Raw genomic sequence first — 22,051 nt, 5'->3', positions numbered from 1 at the left:
CAAGCCGCTGAGGAAGTCCCTTCCCTTATGGGACGTCACACGTGCGGAAGGGAGGAGCCGTGAAATCACCCGCTGTCTCACAGAGTCGCTCGAGGAAGTGTACGACTGTTACATTCAGCAAGAGAGAATGTGATGTGCGTGCTGTATGCTGTTATTAAGTAAGAGGCTTTCTTATGTTTTAATTAATAAATGTGTTAGACATACTTCACTATGTGCGATCCCTTGCCTTTCTTTGAGTCACACCACTAAGAGAGCAAGCTTTTGGATTGTTTAATCGGTATTCCCTGGAGGTATTTGGAGCAACTGAGATCATCCCATCCATCCACTCTGCCAAAGGTGTTATCGTCAGTGTTCAGTTGCAAGTGGAATCTGTCCTGGTGTTTTTGACCCTTTGTGGTCAGTGCTTTGAGGTGAGAGGCCATTCTATCTGGTGGTGGATTTGTAGTTTCAAGACCACAGCATTGGCTCTGAGTGCATCTTTATCCACACGGGGCCCTTCCTCCTTTGCATGGACTATATTTCCTATTCAATTGATTCATTTTAGTTTTAGCGCTGCACTAAATTCCTAACAATAACCTTTAAAGGGATTGTAAGGTCTCCATTTTCCCCTTAATGCATGGAAAAACCTTATTTGTTGGAGGGCCCCCCTATCCCCTTTTTCTTACCTGAGCCCACAGGTTCCAGCACCGTGCACAAGCCCAGCGGCTGATTGATAGCAGGAATCGGGAACGTGCCCGCACTGGAAGAGGAGGAGCCAGGAGCGCCGCCAGGGCACCCAAAAAAAGGAGGATCAGGGCTGCCCTGTGCAAAATCCTTGCACAGAGCAGGCAAGTAGAACATTTGTTATTTTTATTAAAAAGAAAAAAAAAAAAAAAAAAACGAACCTAATTTAAAACACTAACCATTAAACCAATTATTCAGGGGGTGTGTGTGATCCCTGCGCTGTCTGAGGTGGCCAGAGACTCCCTGCTGCAGCGCCACTGGGACTGATACTAAAGCAGTAAATGATATAATTAAAAGGGTAGTGGTGCGCTTCAGGAATTGGCTCTAATGGATCTCTATTTGGATTGGTGGCAGTGATGTGTACAATTCTTGCTTTAAAGGTGCTCCGCGTGATAAATACAATATTTATGTTTTTAAATAATTAGGTGATGAAAGTGCAGGTGTGTTAATCAAATCAGTCAATATCAAGGTTTTCTTAAAATAAATAAATATATGAGTACGATGTGTATCAATGGATAAATAAATAAATAAATAAATATCAGAGTGCTACTTCTTTACCAGTATATTGAATGAGCGGGCAGAAAAACAAAAAATGGCCGAAGGAGAACTTCCGCCAAGAAGCAATGCAATAGAACTCCAAAAAAATGGCGGCCGGTGCATATCCGGTCTCGCCGCTATATAATGAACGTCACTCCAGCTATAACCACTCCCTGAGGAAGTCACGTGACCTCGTGACGTAACGCGTAGGAGGAGCCGGAAGTGACGTTACAACGGAGCCCGATCTCCACAGCGGCGGCTGGTTTTTTGTTTACATGCTGAAGCATCATGCCTAAATTGTAAGTGTAAATCTTTATATTTTAATAAATGAGTTGGATATACTGCACCATGAATAGTCTTTGTCTCTGAGGCACACTAAAGATCGGACAAAGAGGATAGTACAAAAAACGATCAAGACAAACATTTAGAGGGATCCAAGAAAGCAGCTCCATTAAGTAAGAAAGGACCTGGATTGAGAGAAATTGAGTCTATCGTTGAGCTTGGATAGATACCAAAGGCAAATTGATCTTGCCTATAAGGTGAGAGGCTAGAGCACTCAGAGGTGACACACAAGGTGAAGGAGATCATAGTCACTTAATTGCATGAGTGAAGCACGGATATAAGCGAGGAACGTATTCACACAAACTATTTTGGATGTTCTCTATATAATTTTTTCTTTTGGACTATTTCATTTAAATATTTATATTTGAAGGATTACAAGTGAACTATTCACAGATATCTTTTCTAGCACCGTTTTAATAGAAAATTGCATGTAGCACTTTATTTTGAGCACAATATATATCTGTTTTACTGTTTATGAATCAGATTGAAGACCAACACTGGATTTATATAATTTATTTATTGATATCACTGGTAAAGAAGTAGCACTCTGATATTTATTTATTTATTTATTTATCCATTGATACACATCGTACTCATATATTTATTTATTTTAAGAAAACCTTGATATTGACTGATTTGATTAACACACCTGCACTTTCATCACCTAATTATTTAAAAACATAAATATTATATTTATCACGCGGAGCACCTTTAAAGCAAGAATTGTACACATCACTGCCACCAATCCAAATAGAGATCCATTAGAGCCAATTCCTGAAGCGCACCACTACCCTTTTAATTATATCATTAAACCAATTATAATATAAAAAAAAAAAATAAATAAACAGATAAAAGCGAATGAAAAAGCTGAAAAACATAGAAACAAATCGATGAAACCTATGATATTTTTCCCCATTGGCTAATTAAAAAATTGCAAAGCTCATAAACACTTTAAAAACGCTGTACACAAACTCAAAAATGCACTTACAAACACTTGAAGGCAAAAAAAAAAAACCTCAAAAACATGACGCTCGTGTGTGAATGCAGCCTAAGAATAAATGGCACCTCAGCCCACCTACATAAGAAACGTGTTTTGTGTGCTAGGTGAACGAGAGCCGTTTCTCGCATGTTCCCACGGTGCACAGATGTGAATGGGGACTAAGACAGAGATAAGAGTCTTGTATTGTTCCATGCATGCAATAACTTACCCCCAAAGGCATCAATTTACTGCCCAGCCAGACACCAATGAACAGGGCCCTTCTATACATCATACACAGAGTGGTCAGGTAACAGGTTCTCTTTACTAGCACAATGTTTACTTCACTTGTCCCCGGTGACCCCGTGTAAAGCAGCTGCTAGCAACACTGAAAATAAATAATTCAAAGCAAATGTACACAACACTTTTCTGGTTTTCACTGGAGAAAACACGTTCTGCATGACAGAGGACTGCTCAGAGACGGACCAACAACTTTTATGGGATTATAGCATCTCAGCAGCCTAGAAGATAAAATGTTGTTTGTAGAATCTATGTATGTATGTGTAAATCCTATGCAACGCCAACAGAAAGGATGCTGAAAATGGCCAAAAGGTGTACAGTAACAAGACTTCCACTAAACACTGAGAAACAATGTGCTGTTTTCCTAAAACTACTATACCGTATCTATAAATTAGAAAACTGTAAGGCTGGGTTCACATATATATGTGAATTGGATGCGTCTTTACCCGCATCCAATTCGCATAACATCCTACCCCCTCCCACCGACTCACTCACTGCCCAGGAGATTGTCTACCACTTCAAACAGAAGATTGATACAATTTGTAAGGAGACCGTTGCTGTTCAGATACCTTCCATGCCTTATGCTTCATCCCCACAGGTGCGATCATTACTTCTCTCATTCAACCCCGCCACTATAGATGAGGTTGCTAAACTACTTGCCAACGTCCACCTAACCACCTGCCCTTTGGGTCCTGTTCCCTCGCAAATGCTACGTTCACCCTCTGGCCCTATTCTACGCTCTCTAACCCACATCTTCAATCTCTCCCTCTCTTCTGGCATCTTCCATAACTCTCTAAAACATGCACTAGTCAGCCCCATACTTAAAAAGCCCTCACTGGACCAAACCGATCTGAACAACCTACGTCCTATTTCCTTGCTCCCCTTTTCATCCAAACTCCTCGAACGTCTAGTCTACAACCGACTGTGCGACCACCTTGCCGAGAATAGCCTCCTTGATCCCCTTCAGTCTGGATTTCGGCCTCAACACTCCACTGAAACTGCTCTCCTAAAACTCACAAACGATCTACTAACGGCCAAAAGCAATGGACACTATTCTGTACTCCTACTTCTGGACCATCCCCTCCTCCTCAAAAAACTCCACGCCTTTGGTCTCCGTGACTGTACTCTTCACTGGTTATCTTCCTACTTATCCAACCACACCTTTAGCGTTATGTACAATTCTACTTCCTCCTCTCCTCTTCCCTTCTCTGTTGGGGTCCCCCAAGGCTCTGTTCTTGGACCCCTCCTATTTTCAATCTACACCTCCTCTCTGGGTCAGTTGATAGCCTCCCACGGCTTCCAATACCATCTCTATGCTGACGATACCCAAACCTATCTATCTATCCACCCCTCAGCTCTCTCCCTCAGTCTCCTCACATATCACTAATTTACTATCAGATATATCGGTCTGGATGTCACAGCACTTCCTCAAACTCAATACATCCAAAACCGAGCTTATAATTTTTCCTCCACCGCGTGCCTCTTCCCCTGATTTTTTCGTCAATATCGATGGCATTACTATCAGCCCATCCCTGCGTGCCAAGGTCTTAGGTGTTGTCCTGGACTCTGAACTCTCCTTCAAACCCCACATCCAATCGCTGTCCAAATCTTGCCGCCTCAGCCTCCGCAACATCTCCAAAATACGCCCCTTTCTAACCAAAGACTCAACAAAGCTCTTAGTTCACTCCCTGGTCATCTCGCGCGTCGACTACTGCAATTCCCTTCTCGTTGGCTTACCTCTACACAGGCTATCCCCCCTTCAATCCATCATGAATGCTGCCACCAGACTCCTCCTCCCCACCAATCGCTCAATGTCTGCTGCTCCTCTCTGTCAAGCCCTCCACTGGCTTCCGCTCACCCAACAAATTGAATTCAAAATACTAACAACATCTTACAAAGCCATCCACAGCTTAGCCCCTAGCTATATCACTAGCTTAGTCTCAAAATACCAACCTAATCACTCTCTTCATTCCTCTCAAAAATCTTTGTACTCGTATTAGCACAATTCGTTTTTTTTTTTTTGCACCCCCCACCTTAAAGCGGAGTTCCACCCAAAAATGGAACTTCCGCTTTAGGTATTCTAACCCCCTGACATGCCACATTTGGCATGTCATTTTTTTTGGGGGGGGGAGCGGGTACCTAGTTTTGACAGGTACCCGCTCCCACTTCCGCTCGGAGCGCCGCGGCGCCCTGAACGGAAGTTCTCCTCTAACCCTCCCTCCCTGCAATCTTCTGGGACATGTCAGAGGTCCCAGAAGATTGCCGGCCAATCAAGACTCTCGCATGCACAGTGGCTACCCGGCTGTGAAGCCGCAAACTGTCACAGCCGGGTGCCCACAGCAGTGATGCCGGCGCCGAGGGAGAGGATCGAGGCTTCGGGCGGCCGCATCGCTGGACCGTTGGACAGGTGAGTGAAATGGCTGGAACTCCGCTTTAAACACACTGACTCTAAATTTAAAACATTTTTTTCTTACCTAAAACACTGACCCTAACAACTGACACTTACAATGCGACTAACTGACATACTGCTACTGACTGACACCAACACTCACTAAGCTTGATCAAGCCTTGATCTAGTTAATCTTTAGATTATTATTTTTTTGGTACAAACTTCTCCTCCAATGAGGCGGAAAAGATTTTGTGTATCTTTACTCTTCACAGAGGAGAAGCAACAAAGATACGTTAGAGAGTGAATGATCACTGTAATAGCCAATCACAGCAATTATGTGATTGAGAGCCAGTTCTGCTGATTCCCGATCGTTAGTATGAGACCCAGAACTATCACCCCCAGCTCGGTCTCAGTGCTGGGAGCACGCAATGGAGTGCACTTCCAGCTCAAACACAGGAAACCCATATAGGCAGTGAAAAGGTCTACTTCCTGGATGCCTCGTGTGTTACATATGTTAAATATGTGTGTTACATACATAAAGGGGTTAAACAGGTTATTTATGGCAATAAAGAGGTACTATTTTAATAATGTAATTTGGCAATGCTGATTGCTGTCCTACCAAGTGTGAATTTTTTTTTTTAAATAATCTTTATTTTCAAGTTCGCAAAGAACAACGAATATACAGTGGTGATCAAAAGTTTGGGCACCCCGGGTAAAAATTTGTATTTGTGTGCATAAAGAAGCCAAGAAAAGATGGAAAAATCTCCAAAAGGCATCAAATTACAGATTAGACATTCTTATAATATGTCAACAAAAGTTAGATTTTATCTCCATCATTTACACTTTCAAAATTACAGAAAGCAAAAAAATGGTGTCTGCAAAAGTTTGGGCACCCTGCAGAGTTAATATCTTGTACTGCCCCATTTGGTAAGTATCACAGCTTGTAAACGCTTTTTGTAGCCAGCCAAGAGTCTTTCAATTCTTGAGGCATGTTTGCCCATTCTTCCTTACAAAAGTCTTCCAGTTCTTTGAGATTTCTGGGCTGTCTGTCACGCACTACTCTTTTAAGGTCTATCCATAGATTTTCAATTATGTTGAGGTCAGGAGATTGTGAAGGCCATGGCAAAACCTTCAGTTTACGCCTCTTGATGTAATCCCCCATGGATTTCGAGGTGTGTTTAGGATCATTATCCATTTGTAGAAGCCATCCTCTCTTTAACTTCAGCTTTTTCACAGATGGCGTCAAGTTACCATCCAAAATTTGCTGAAATTTTATTGAATTCCCTGTGCCACTGGCTGCAATACAACCCCAAAGCATGATTGATCCACCCCCATGCTTAACAGTTGGACAGAGGTTCTTTTCATTAAATTCTGTGCCCCTTCTTCTCCAAACGTACCTTTGCTCATTCCGGCCAAAAAGTTACATTTTAACCTCATCGGTCCACAGAACTTGTTTCCAAAATGCATCAGCCTTGTCTATATGTTCATTTGCAAAGTTTAAACGCTGATTTTTGTGGTGAGGACGTAGAAGAGGTTTTCTTCTGATGACTCTTCCATAAAGACCATATTTGTACAAGTATCTCTTTCTAGTGGAATAGTGTACCACAACTCCAGTGTCTGTCTGTCTGGAGGCATCGTGCAGTCAAACGTGGGTTTTGAATTGTTTTTCTCACAATCCTGCGAGCTGTTCTGTCTGATATTTTTCTTGGTCTTCCAGATCTTGCTTTAACTTCCACTGTTCCTAATGACTGCCATTTCTTAATTACATTCCGAACAGAGGATATTGACATCTAAAAACGCTTTGCTATCTTCTTATAGCCTTCTCCAGCTTTGTGAGCGTCAACTATTTTCAGTTTCAGTTTTCTAGACAACTGCTTAGAAGATCCCATGGTGCTGATTGTTGGGGCAAGGTCAGATGAGTCTGGGCATTTTAAAACCTTTGAGATTGACATCACCTGGTCTTCCCAGACGATGATTGAGAACAATCCATGACACTGGCAGGTCTCAGCCTTGCAAAGGGGGCAGTGCATGCTGTAAATTCTGCAGGGTGCCCAAACTTTTGCAGACACCATTTTTTTGTTTTCTGTAATTTTGAAAGTGTCAATGATGGAAATAAAATCTAACTTTTGTTGACATATTATAAGAATGTCTAATCTTTAATTTGATGCCTTTTGGAGATTTTTTGGAGGTGCCCAAACTTTCGATCACCACTGTAAAAGAACAGAGTAACAAACAAGGCTGTAACACATGAAATACATCTGATATGGCAGGGCATAACAGAAAGAGAAAAAAAACAAAGTCGCGGTTAACGCAGACAGTACCAGCGATATGAGGATTGTGCCTAATGGCCAAACGGAGGGTAAACCTCATAGAAGTCCTGCCCCAGCAACCTAGCTCAAGCCCCGGAGAAGCTCCCCCAGAGCAGCCTAGTGCAATTGTGACCAGTACCTGTTGAAATTATGCGTCTGCAGTGCCAACCAAATCACATAATAATATAGGAAGCCTGAGAATAGAGACCAAGGGGTAGGAGGAAAAGGGAGACACGGCTCCAAGTTCAGCTGCCAAAAGGGATAGAAAGATAGGAAAAAAGAAGAAAGAAAGAGAAGAAGGGGGTGACCTGGAATGTACATGGACATTATATAAATACCACCTGGCTAAAAGGGGGGGCCCCCTGCGAGGAAAGCCTCGCACACCTCCCCTAGGGGTCCAGCCAAAGTGTCCTATGGATCAGATATCTCTTCCGAATAAAACATCCACCTGGTCCATGTGTCCTTGAAGCGGGTCTGTAGCCCCTCGTGAGGTCAATACCCTCCTCTCTGCTTCCATAACCAAATTAACCTCTCTTTTCCAATCGGACAATGTGGGGCAGGAGGTCTGTTACCAAGTGTGAATTTTAATGATAGATCAGATATTTAATTTATATACGAGATATTTTGGTTGACATAAAGTACTGTGCAAGTGTTTTAGGCAGGTGTAAAAAATGCTGTAAAGTAAGAATACTTTCAAAAAATATATTTAAATTATTTTTATCAATTTACAAAATGGAAAGTGAGCGAACAGAAGGGAAAAAAAAAAAAAAAAAATTAAATCGCAAACAAATCAATTATTTGATGTGACTACACTGACTTCAAACCAGCATCAATTCTTACACTTGCACAAAGTAGGGATTTTGAAGGATTTGAGTCAGGTGTATGAATAACCAATTCTACCAAGAAGGTGCAAATTCTCATCAATTTCATATGTAGATTGAAACGCAGCCAATAACTGAAACAGAAACAGTTGTGTAGGAGGCTTAAAACTGGATGAGGAACAGCCAAACTCTGCTACTAAGGTGACGTTTTGGAAGACAGTTTCAGGTCACAGGTTATACACCATGGTAAAAACGAAGCACAGAGCAATGGGGCCATAAGGCAGGGCTCGACAATCCCCGGGCGCCAGGTCGCATTTGCGACTAGAATTAGCGACCTGGCGCCTGGGGGTGCCATGCAGAAGGTGTCCTGTCATTTTTGCCCGGACTTCCGCGCACAGAGTGCACGGACTTCCGGGCCGTCCGAAAATTGAGGCCCCGGCTTTTCGGCCTACTTGAGATGACAGGCTTCCAATGGGGAACTGGCGCCCTCTTGTGGAGGCCGGGAGTAATGACTGTTGTAATGACTGTTTCCACTGCCTTTTTGTTCTCAATTCATTACCATCTCCCTGTCCAGTTAGTTACCTTTGACAGGGAGTGTGGTTATTATTATTTATTTAATTTTTAAATGTAAAAAAAAAAAAAAATTAATATTTTTTTCTATTTTTTTTAATTATTAAAAAAAATAAAAATTATTTTTTTTCCAATTATTAAAAAAAAAAAATATATATATATATATATATAAAAAATATATATATACACTTTTTTTTTTTTCATCGCCATGCCACAGCCGAAGGCCCCTTTCACACGGGCTGTCTGATCAGGTCCGCCTGTCAGTTTTTCAGGCAGACCTGATCGGACCCTTGATTCTCCTCTATGAATCAGTAATCTGCTGCCATCTGATCCTGTCCACCAAAAGCAGACGGATGGTGGTTCTATTTTCTATCCATCCCGTGGATCGGATCAGATGGCATCGGATGGAAAGAGACAGTCTGTTTTCATCCAATTGTGCTATAGAGGAGAGTGGGGTTCTAGTCGTATTTATGTGTAAATAAAGCTTGGTTGTTAAGTTTAAAAAAAAAAACTGGCTCCTAACTTTTTTAGCTGGCTCCTAGATTTCAGGAAAATTTGTCAAGCCCTGCCATAAGGTATCTATAATGCATCAGTAAGGTCTCTCCCAGGCAAAGATTTCAAAGCAGACTGGGGCTTCAAGATGTGCTGTTCAGGCTCTTTTGAGGAAGCACAAAGAAATGAGCAAAGTTGAGGACCGGTGAACTTAATGCAGCAAAGACATAGCATGCTTACTTCCCTTCAACAATGGAAGATGTCCAGCAGCACAGAACTGGCAGGAAACTTGTAGGACCTAGGTACACCCATCTGTTTGGAGAAGTCTGGCCAGAATTGTTCTTCATAGACAAATGAAGCCAAAAAAAACATACCTCCGACGTGGAAACAAGGCTAAGCCACTCAAATATGTAGGAAAACATAGGAACTGGGGTGCAGAAAAATGGCAGCGTGTGCTTTTGACAGATAAGTCAGACTGTGAAATATTTGGCTGAATCAGAAACCAGTTTGTTTGCAAAGGATTGGAGAGCGCTACAATAACGAATGTCTGCAGGCAACTGTGAAGCAGGCTGGAGGTTCCCCACAAGTTTGGGGCTGCATTTTTGCAATTGGAGTTGGAGATTTGGTCAGGATTAATGGAGTCCTCAATGCTGACGAATTCAGGCAGATACTTATCCATCATGCCATACCATCACAGAAGCATTTGGCCCAAAATGTATTCTGCAGCAGGGCAATGACCGCCCACACAGCCTTGATCTTAACATCATGGAGTCTGCCTGGGATTACATGAAGAGATGGAGGGATTTGAGGTAGCCTACATCCGCAGAAGATCTGTGGTTAGTTCTACAAGATGTTTGGAACAACCTACCTGCCGAATTCCTTCAAAAACTGTGTGTTATGCCTCATACACACTCAACGATTGTTGGCCGTGAATTTTCGGCCAATGGCCGATCGGCCGATTGTCGGCTTGTTAGTATGATGATTCCGACAACCGACTGCAACTTTTCGGCCAAACAAAATCTGGTGTGCATGCTATAAAATTTTTGTTGGCCGTCACCACAACGGCCGATTTTTCGTCATTCAGTACAGATTTCGGCAGACAAACATCAGATGAGCAAGACTGGGCATGCTCAGAGAAGAAAAAACACACGGAAAGTTAACCAGCACATGACATCACTTCTGAAGTTGGTTGTTGTTGGCCGAGAAAATTTGTGTGCAGTCTAGAGCACATTTCAACCAACATAACAACACTGGACAAAAGACGGCCGATCGGTCGGCCAACAATCGTTGCGTGTGTACAAGGCTTAAGTCTACCTGTGTGCAAGTGTGAGGCTGTTTTGAAAGCAAAGAGGGGTCACACCAAATATTGATTTGGATTTCGCTTCTATTCATTTACTTTCCATTTTAATTGATAAAAATAAAACTATTAACGCTTCTATTTCTGAAAGCATTATTCATTTTACAGCTTTTTTTTCCACATCTGCACACTGGGCTTAAAGAAATAGTTATTTTTGGCACTTAGGAGCGTTTTTGTGCAGGGGTTTAGGAGCATTTAACCTTTTTTCCCCCAGAAAACTCCTCTCAAAAAATGCCAGAAAAATCTCAAAAAACGCAAACTAGAAGTTTTTTTTTCCAGCCTCTAAACATTGAGCTTAAAATCTGCCTGTACACATCCTTATATGAATGAACACATGAGATAACATTGAGCTGCTTCTACAGGCAGAACACAACTCCTGTAGAAGCCACGTTTTTTAAGCCCAGTGCGCATGGACTTAACTTTTGCACAGTACTGTATCTATATTCATCTCTCTATCTACCTTATCTAATCTATCCAATTTATCTATCTACCTTGTCTAACTACTTAAAGCGGAGTTCCACCCTTGATTTTTTTTTTTAAATACCCCCGGGACAGTCAGGGCTAGTGCATTCCACAATGGCTAGCCTCTGATCTGTCCCGGGTTGCACTTACCTGTTAGGACAAATACTTACCTTGAAAACGTCTTGTCCAGCGCTGCCATCTCAGATGTGGGCAGCTTGAAGCCAGCGAGATCGTCTTCGGCGTCCTCTTCCGCCTTCTTCGGTCCCACGATGCTCTGCGCCAGCCCTGACGTCACTTCCGGGTCGCGCGCGTCATCCCTCTACAGCTTCTGGGCATGCCCAGAAGCTGTTTAGAAGGGGATGACGCGCGCGCCCCGGAACCGACGTCGGGGCCGGTGCAGGCGCAATGATTCCTGGGAGCGATGACGTTCAGCTCCCAGGAATCATTGCAGAGCCAGGAAGTGACGACGGGCCGCGGCCGAGGAAGGAGGAAGAAGGAAGTAAGGTAAGTATATTTTCTTCGCTACGAGATAAGTAAAAAAAAAAAAAAAAAAAAAAATGGATTTTTGTAAAATCTTACCGTAAAATCCTTTTCTCTTAGCTCATCGACAGACGTAGTCCTCGGTGATACACCACCTTCGGGTTATGTTACCTCCGCAGGAGCAGGACTAGACAGGAAATTAAAAAGCTCTGGCCACACCCTAGGGGCAGTCCCAGAGGGTATATCCTCTCTCTCTCTGCCTCAGCAAATCAGTTATGTGAAAAAGCAGTGCTTAGAGAATTTAACCCAACCCAACTCCAAAACAGAGGGGCGGGGACTACGTCTGTCGATGAGCTAAGAGAAAAGGATTTTACGGTAAGATTTTACAAAAATCCATTTTTCTCTAGCGCTCATCGACAGACGTAGTCCTCGGTGATACACCACCTTCGGGACGTCCCAGAGCAGTATCACAACTGAGGGGTGGGAAAATGGAAATCAAATCCCAATCTAGAAGGCCCAACCGGTGCCAATTAGAGGTTTACAATGCTCATCCTTAATGATGAGACTCAACAAAAAAAATTTTCAAACAGAAAAAAACCCTCGAGGTAGACCACCGGTCTCCTCAAATTGCGGCCTGCAAAACCTTGCGGCCAAATGAGGCATCCGCCGATGCCGTCACATCAATTTTATAGAATTTAGTAAAGGTATGTACCGACGACCAAGTGGCCGCCTTACATACCTGGACCACTGACGCCTGATGGCGAAAGGCCCAGGAAGTACTGAGCGCTCGAGTGGAGTGCGCCCTAACAGGGAACGGAGGACTCTGACCCTTAATAGAATAAGCCTGTACCACCGTTTGTCTAATCCATTTGGCAATGGTCGCGGCAGATGCAGGCAAACCCTTTCTGGGGCCATCCGTGATCACAAAAAGTGAATCCGTCTTACGGAATGATTCCGTAGCTTTCAGGTATACTCTGATTGCCCGAACCACATCTAAGGAATGCAACGCATGTTCCCGATGATGCTTGGGCTGAGGACACAAGGAAGGTAGTACAATATCTTCATTCAGATGAAAATCTGAAACCACCTTAGGAAGAAAAGATGGCTTAGGATGAAGTACTACCTTATCCCTATGAATCACTAGGTATGGGGACTGGCATGATAATGCAGCCAGTTCTGACACCCTGCGAGCAGAAGTAATAGCCACCAAGAAGACCACCTTCTGGGATAAAGTAAGCAAGGGAATCTCCCTGATGTTTTCAAAGGGAGGTTTCTGTAGAACCGACAAAACCAAATTAAGATCCCAGGGCGGTAAGGGCGCGCGGACTGGAGGAGCCAGGTGCCGCACTCCCTGGATGAAATTCCGCACCAAGGATCTGGTAGCTAAAGGTTTCTGAAAGAAGATTGCTAATGCTGAAACTTGACCCTTGATGGTGCTCAAGGCTAGCTTCTGCTCAACCCCTTGTTGCAAAAAGGCCAATATTCGAGACACCGAATAGGTACGTGGAGGAAATCCTAAAGATTCGCACCACGCAATATAAGTCTTCCATGTGTGATAATAGACTTTGCTGGAAGTCGCTTTCCTTGCTTTAATAAGGGCAGGAATGACAGAAGTAGACAAACCTCTGTCCTTCAGTACTTGGGTCTCAATGGCCAGGCCATTAAAACCAGCGACTGTAAAGCACGAAGGTAAATAGGTCCTTGAGACTACAGACACTCCCTGAGACGAAGTTCCCACGGAACGTCTGCGACTAACCTGTCCAAGTCGGCCAGGCCGGCTTGAAGAGGCCAGCCTAGAATTTCTAGGACCACTGGCGCTGATTGGATCTGAACCAGGCGTCCCTAGAGGTATCTGGCCCCGACCATCCGAGAAAGTCTGGTCGTTTTCTGTTCCCACACATTTATCAGATACCTGATAGTTATCAGGCAAGGTGATCTTTTCTGGTTGAACCTCAGGGACCGAAGTCACCCGACTAGAGGCTACTTGGCCTATCTGGTCAATCAGATCCGATTCCTGTGAGGTATCGGGACTAATCTTAGGAAAAGGTAAAGGAAAAGATCTATACAGGGAACGGTAACTACCGCTTCCTGTACTTAAATGTTGGAAGGGAAGAATCGCACCGGTAGTAGTGGTTGATGCTCGATCTAATGTCCTGAATACCGGTGAAAACGTCCCCCCACCCTGAAATTGGGTGGGGGCGCACCTTCAGGCTGTGTACTCCTTTACTTCGGGTTTGGCTGGGTTGGTCCTCTGCTTGTCCGACCAGCCCTTCTTGAACCCTCCTGGAGGAGTCTTGCCTTTCCCGGAAGTACCAGCCGGGCGTCCTTTATGGGCGGTAAAGAAAGGTCCTCGCTTGTTGCGAGGTTCCTTAGCTTTTGCAGCCTGTGGCAAAAAAGTACTCTTGCCCCCGGTGGCATCCTTAATGATTTCATCTAGGTTGGCTCCAAATAGACGATTCCCCTGGAAAGGGAGATTGGTCAAAGTCTTTTTGGAACCTAGGTCAGCTGACCAGCATTTTAACCACAGCACACGTCTGAGGATCACTGCTAACTTAGATGCATGCCCTAACAAGGGAGTAGTGTCCAAGGCTGCGTCACAGATAAACCGTAGCCCTTGTATGATCTGTTCTATCAAATCAGATGTCTCCTGGGGAATATCTTTTCCCCTAAGATCTTGGCGTACCATCTTCGCCCATTCTGTAAGTGTCTGGGAAACTAGACCAATAACAATTACTGGTCTAAATGCTGACCCTATCAGAGAAAAGATAGTGCGGGACTCCGCTTCTATCTTTCGATCCACCGGATCCTTAAAGGACGAAGTGTCCTCCACTGGAATAACCGTGGCTTTATTCAGCCTGGAAATAGGCGGATCCACGACTGGTGGTACCGTCCATTTCTTAATGATGGATTCCTCAAACGGATAGCGTCTAGCAATACGCTTGGAAATAGTAAAGGTACGTTTAGAATGTTCCCATTCTCCTTTAATCTGATTTCCAAAACATTTAGGTACAGGAAAAGCCTTCGCCGTCTTGATGGGCTTATTAGTCCCAAAAGGCCTCTCTGTTTCAGTTGCCCCTGCCGGTAAAGCCTCAAGTTTTAAGGTTTCTTGCACTGCCACAACTAGTGCGTCCACCAATGCTTCTTCCTGAATTATAGCAGGAGAAGAAGCGTCCTCCTCACTGTCTGAGGGGGCTTTACCTGGGATAGCAGCCCTTGCAGAGGAACCTGCAACTGCAGTGACCATCTCTGAATCAGAGTCAGAGGTATCAGATAGTATAGGGGTAGGCGGGGGTCGCTTCCTTGACCCCCGTCCCTGACAGGCCGCCTCCACCCGAGCCACCATAGACTCCAAAATTGCTGTAAATGACTCTATACTCTGTACACCGGCGGGTCCCGAGGCCCCCTCGAGGGAAACAGGTGGGGGAATCTGTGTGGCAGGGTCCATAATAACTCCAGTTACTTCCTGGATGATATAATTCAAAGTAAAGAAAAACTTTTTTTTTTTTTTTTTGACCCTCAGCGCCACAAAAAACCCCTTAGTGTTACCTGCTAGGGATCCCTATCGATCGAGAGAGAGAGAGATAGACCCCCAGGCTCACCACTTGATGTTCGGAGTTGAACTGCAACAGCTTACAGCGCTGTCTTAGACAAACAGGAAGTCTTTTGGCTGGCTGCCCAGGAAGAAAGGAGGCGGCTCCGCCCCTCTGTACGCCTTCCGGCGCCTCCCCCAAGCTCCACGAGGTGTAGAATCACCTAAAACATGGCCGCCCCCATGCTGGAGACACGAGGCTACGCCAAAATGGCGGCTCGTGCGATCCAGCAAAAAAAATGGCGGCGGCCTGTGCTGACTAGCGGTGTGCTGCAGGCACACAACACTCTCTCTGCATGGGGATATGGCGTGTCTGGCGGTACCGGCCCTGGCGGACCGCATGGCCGTTCGGGAGGCCTGCTATTAGCTGGAGATCTGACTTGGAAGGCAGTCTACATGTCCATGGCTTCTGACTGGTAGGTAGCTTATACTTAACCCATAAGATTCCCAGAATGCCACAGATTACATCTTTAAAACATGTATACAATAGATTGTTAGCTCCCAAACCAAGCCTCCTGGCTTTTGCACACATAAAATCACACTCAAAGTAGGAGGATTTGTGACATGTTATAGGATAGAAAGAAACTCTTTTTTACCATACAGAGAGGGGCCCGCGTTCACCACAAAACCCGTCAGGGAAAACAGGGGGAACATACTACTCACCATACCGGAACCAGGCGGGCACCAACTCCTGACAGTACCCCTCTCCACCGGGGCGGGAGGGCTGTCGACCGATACAGACGCCGTGACTCATGGTCTTTGGCGTTTCAGCGAGACGTTTAACTCGCGGGTTCAGTCCTTTAATGGGACTTTGTCGCGGCCGACTCAGCGCGGAGCTATGGCCTGCACGCGCTCGTAGGCTGAACTGGGGTGACCACCGGATCTCAACATCCAGCCCGTCGCCCAGTTCAGCTTTCTTGCTTGAAGATCTCACAGGAACACTGGAGAAAAAAAGCTGTCCAAAAATTCTTTTAGAAAAAAATTTCTTGCCAGGACCTAAGATCCCAGCAAGGTATCTAGGTCCTTACTCCTAACTAGACAGAAAATAACTGATTTGCTGAGGCAGAGAGAGAGAGGATATACCCTCTGGGACTGCCCCTAGGGTGTGGCCAGAGCTTTTTAATTTCCTGTCTAGTCCTGCTCCTGCGGAGGTAACATAACCCGAAGGTGGTGTATCACCGAGGACTACGTCTGTCGATGAGCGCTAGAGAAAATGCGATTATCCATTTCTTTTTCAGGTGACCTGGAGCGAGAAGATGGAGGCAAGTATAAAAATAGGGTGGAACTCCACTTTAAGGATCCGGCCTTTTTCTGACATTCATTGTTTACAAGTAAAAATCAGTATTTTAAACTAGAAAATCACTTAAAACCACCAAATATTTTATATTATTTTTTTTTAGCAGAGATCCTAGAAAATAAAATGGCGGTCTTTTTTTTTTTTTTGCTCTTCTTATTAGTCCTCATTCGACTACATTCTGCAGACTAGTATGGGTATATTGGCTGTACCACCACTAAACATATTATGTATGTCACATTCTTCAACTATATTTTGTTGTCTACTGGCCCATTGTAAAGAAAACAAGAAAAGAAAATTCAGTTATCTTACCTGTTCCCTCCATGCCTCAGAGACCTGTATCGCATTATTACCTTGCGATAATGGACATGTTGTTTTTTTCTGATCTCTAGGTATACTTTATAGTAGATTTTTAACATGAACATAGGTTTCCCTTTTGTTTTCAGTTGTGTTATTATCCATTTTGATTTATGTTGCATAAACACCGGTTCAAAATGAAACTGAAACTAGGTGTGCTGCCCTATGCCCTAAGACACAGCATGTGTCCAGTTGGGGTTTCGGGGCGTAAGGTCCACACATCCTATCATAAGATTAATGATAGCATGTTTTTCAGAGTATAAGTTCTATACTGACATAGGATATCTTACTGTACTTGACCGATAAGTCTCTGATTTGTATCCTGTTTCACAAAATGTAACAACGTTCATTTACGTATCATTTCTGTTCTTTTTTTTTTTTACATTCTTCGTGCTTATGTATGAAAATTCTAATAAAATCGATTGAACAAAATGGCGGTCATTTCAATTTTTTATGTCACATGTTATCTGCACAGCAATTTTTTTTTTTGTGAAAAATAAGATTTGTGTACTTACCGTAAAATCCATTTTCTCTTTCGTTCATTGACAGGCACAGTGCTCCATATTCATAACCATAGGGATGTCCCCAAGCAGTGCCAAAACATGAGGGGGTGGGAAAGAAAAAATCCCAAGGCTAAAACACAAGTAGCCAACCAGGTAACAGGAGCTCAACAAAAAAACAACTAGAGCCCAACCTGAACAATACACCCCCAAAGATTGTAGATCTCAAGAGGAAAAAAACCAGGAGAGAAAAAAAAAAAATTGCATTTAAAAAGGAAAAAATTATCAGAGCCAAAGATCCCAGCAGGGAGCTAGGTCCTTACTCCAGACTAGGCAGAAAAAAAAACCCAATGCCTATAGCAGAGAGGGGGATGTATACCAGCTAGGACTGCCTAAAGGCGTAGCCAAGTATTTTTTCTGCCTAGTGTCCTCTTCCTGTAGGGGGCGGTATAACCCTATGGTTCTGAATATGGAACGCTGTGTCCGTCAACGAGTGAAAGAGAAATACACTTTCTTAAATCTAAATGCAAAAAACAAATATATAACCCAATTTTTTTGTAAAATATAAAAGATGTCAAGGCGAGTAAATAGATACCAAATCTGTCATGATTTAAAATTGCGCATGCCTGTGGCATCGTGGACAAGAGACGTACTTTTTATAATCCACAGTCGATGGTTTAAAAGCCTTTACAGATTACCACTTTATATCTACAGAGGAGGTCTAATGCTAGAATTACTACCCATGATCTGACAGTCGCTGCAATACCTCACATGTGTGGGATGGTCGCTATTTGCGTGTATGCGGGACTGACGATTGCGTTTGCCTTTGCGCCCTAGCACGGGGGCAGTTTACATTTTTTTTTTATTAATTTTTTTTTATTTTGACATTGTTGCTTTAATTTTTTATATCACTTTTAGGTTTGGTTCACACTTGTGCAATGCGGGAAGGCTGCGAATTCGTAGCCTGTTCCCGCATCGCATCCGCACATCTGGCAGTTCACACTGCCATATGCGATACGCAGGGGATGTGCGTGTTTGGTGCGGATACAGTGCGAATTCAGCCATACAAAGTGTATGGCTGAATTTGCATCTGCACATGAGATCGCATGTAATGAAGGAGCAGTGCGCTCCGAATTACATGCGATCTCTGCAGCCGCAATAATGTGAACCGGCACTTATTGCTGTCACAAGGAATGTAAACATCCATGTGACAGCAATAGGAATGTGACAGGTACCCTTTATGGAGGGATCTGGGGTCAATCAGACCTCAAAATCCCTCCTTTGCACTTGAAAACATTTAAAAGACCAACATCAGTGTTTTTGAATACTTTTGATTTTCAAAAAATGCTGCTGATGACAGCCATGTAAACCGGAAGTGATGTTGTGTCATGGCTTCTGGGTTGCCATAGCGGAGACCCGATCAAAGCTAAATTCGGCTTTATTTGGGTCTCCGGCCAGCCAGCAGAAGTGCCGGCTGGTAGCTTGGGTGTCCCGGTGGGACGGAAGAGCCCGAGAGAACCATGGAAGGCGGCGGGAAGGGGACTAGTTAGCCACTTCGGTTGCCATTACAGGAGAGCCGACCGTCGGCTCTAAAAAAACAGGACCTGGGTGATGCCTGCGAATGCAAAGCCACATGAAGTCAAATGACGTACCAGGTACGTGATATGGCAGCAAGTGGCTACTCTATCTAACTTACTGTATCTGTCTATCCAATGTATCCATTTACCTAGCATTAACTATCCACTATATCCGTCTACCTATGTATCAACTGTATCTATCTATATAAATAGATCTGTAAAACAACATATACATTTTGACACTTTTGGACAACTGATATGATGTAGCATTTCCCATTAAAGATAAAAACTTAGAGAGGACACTGACTTTTGCAGGCTGCTGTGATCTGATTTCTTGAGAATCAGACGCAGAGTCGGACTTGGCCCCCCCAGAATTCGGCTTTTCCTTTTTCCTCTTCTGTTTCTTCTTTTTCTTTTTAGCTCCAAGATCCCCCGCTGGGCTCCTGTAAAGGGAAAACAAAGATCAGAAAGCAACGCCGATATAAACGAAAAACAAAAAAAAGCTGAGACTGTAATGGGACCGTGTGTTTATCGAAACGCATAGCCCACCCTTTATGGTTAAATTTCAAAGAGTGCCGGATTAATTAAGAACAGGAAGCGGTTTCAATATAGACCAAAGCCTTGGTATGAAAATAAATCTTTTACACCACCAAAAATCTAAAGAGTGAAGAAAGAATGCCATAATCTTATACATTTTCAGCTCTAGGCTCCCAAGCACAGCCATAGGAAGACGTGTGGGTCTGAGGTTCAAGCAGAGCCATCAATTGGCTCAATTTCCGTGACACCACCCATTGGACCGCCATGGCTTTTGCTCAGGAGCCTGGAGTTGCTGAAATTTAAATTGAAAGAAAAAGCAACAACATTGGAGCCAATAATGATCTGCAAACAATATGCAGGTAAGAAGAGCCTGTAGATAAAAAAAAAATCTGTGCATCTTTAGCCAAAGTCAACGATGCCCTTGCTATTGGTGCAGGCCAAATGACGTGCCTCCTGAAGCCTGGCCAAAAAAACTCAAGAGATGGCATCCTCTTATCCTACCATGTTGCTAACACATTCACATCTTATTCAACCCCCCTTCCATACACGTTCGATGCTGCGACAGAGGAGAGATAGTGGATCACACATATGTGGAGGTTTAAACTTCACTCCTGAGATGGTGGGGGTGAGCAGTAATAGCTGGCAGTTTCTTAGCAACATCCTAGCAACAAGGCAGGACATGATGAATACCATCTCTGGGAGATTTTTGGCCAGGCTTTGGGAAGTACGTAAAACGGCCTACGCCTAGAACAATGTTGTCATCATCTAACTCGAGGGCCCTTTCACACTGATGTGCCTTTGCGCAGCTTACACCCCATTCACACTTCTGCAACTTGTCATGTGACTTTGGACATCATAATGGAGTGACAATTTGTACCCCATGTTTTTACAACGATAACCATTTATATATGTGCGACTTCAAAGTAGTTCATGCACTACTGTGGTCCGACTTTCATGAAACTTGAGGGCGTCAAAGACTTCAATGTTAACCCTCAAAAGTTGCATGAAAGTCATAACTGAATGTTTTGCATGCAACAGTGGGTTTGACTTTACAGAGGGACAAATCACATCCAAGTCGCACCCATCTAAAGCTGCACTCCAGGGTCATACAAGTGTTCATGGAGCCTTAAAAAAAGGGTAGTTCAGCATTTTTCCAAAGATATATACTTACCTAGCTGCATGCAGCATCGGTCCGATGGTGCATCTGTCCCCCGCCAGCTCTAAGACCGAGCGATCAAACACCACCGATTGCTTGGTTCTCAGAGCTAAAAAGAGAAAGAGAGCAGGTGAACGTCAGTCACCGCTGTCTGCTCCCCCCCCCCCCCCCCCACACACTCAATGGAGCGCTGGGCTGTGGAGAGGGAGGGAGCAGCTGGCTCAGCTGTCCGAGAGGCTGAGTCGGGTGCCTGACCAGGGTTGTGGGCAAATCCTGACCATATTGTCACAATCTTGAACTGACTGGCACTGCGACATCAGGCGACAGCAGGCTTCAACCCACTGTCTGCTGAAAACGGGTCACAGGAGTGCAGAATGAGCTGTCATCCACAGGAGAAGTACAGCCAAACCAGCTTTGGCTGTACTTCTCCTTTAAGGGCACTTCCACTGATGCATATTTGATGAGCTTTTGATGCGTTCCCACGGACTAACAATGGAAGGTGCATTTTTGAAAACTGCAAGAAAGATGTAGCATGAGGAGTTCTCAAATCGCAGCGCAACTGCAGTGTGTACAGTTACATAGGATGTAATTGTAAATAATTTTAATGCCCTTTTGTCAACCTCGAAAAGTGCTCCAGTGTCAGAGGGACCTGAGTCAAAGCTAGAGGCATCCCCTTAACTGCTTGGCTAGTCTTTTGGTGAAGGTGAACTGACCAGAGGTGAAATGTTTTCCTGGCACATTTCAGGCAGTTCCATCCTCCAGGCCCTATGGAAGGAGCTACATACAGCGCACTGCAGGGGGCGTAACCATCCAACATTGCAGTGAGTGTCTAATGCAGTCTTTCAACTAGGGTGCCCAGGCACCCTGGGGTGCCTTGAGGTTTCTTCAGGGGTGCCTTGGCAAAATGCCTTAAAATGGATCAAAACCTGTATACAGCCAGCAGGTGGATTAAGCCTGTATTTTAGTTACACAAAGCCACGGGTTTTCATTTTGCACCATTATGACTTTCTAGACACTGGCATCCTAACAACCAATGACATAATCAGTTAATAAGGAGGGTATCTGTTGCCTCCACAGCAGCCTTGTTTGACCCTCCTGTGCCTCTCTCCCTCAGCACTGGGGTGACATTAGCTGACTGATGGAGAGAAATTGAGGAAGAAGAGAAACATTGGAATACTAGTCAGTACCAGTGTGCAAAAGTGTATTTGCTTTGGTAGAATAAATCCCCTCTAACATTGGGTGTCCTACATGTGGATGTTGTTGCATTATGTAAAGCTATTAGA

General features: G+C 44.1%; 1 protein-coding gene across 1 annotated transcript in view; it reads right to left on the bottom strand.

The window, feature by feature from the left end:
• The window catches only part of NMT2 (N-myristoyltransferase 2), a 138,280-nt gene that overhangs the window by 75,212 nt on the left and 41,017 nt on the right, over positions 1–22,051 (bottom strand). Inside the window, exon 2 of the mRNA XM_082258733.1 lies at positions 19,383–19,518. Within this exon, the coding sequence (XP_082114859.1) occupies positions 19,383–19,518 (136 nt within the window). The remainder of the gene's footprint in view (positions 1–19,382; positions 19,519–22,051) is intronic.

This window comes from Pelophylax lessonae, assembly GCF_965119305.1.
Source record: "Pelophylax lessonae genome assembly, chromosome: 5".
NCBI classification, from domain to species: Eukaryota; Metazoa; Chordata; class Amphibia; order Anura; family Ranidae; genus Pelophylax; species Pelophylax lessonae.
This window is presented reverse-complemented; position numbering and strand designations above follow the sequence as displayed.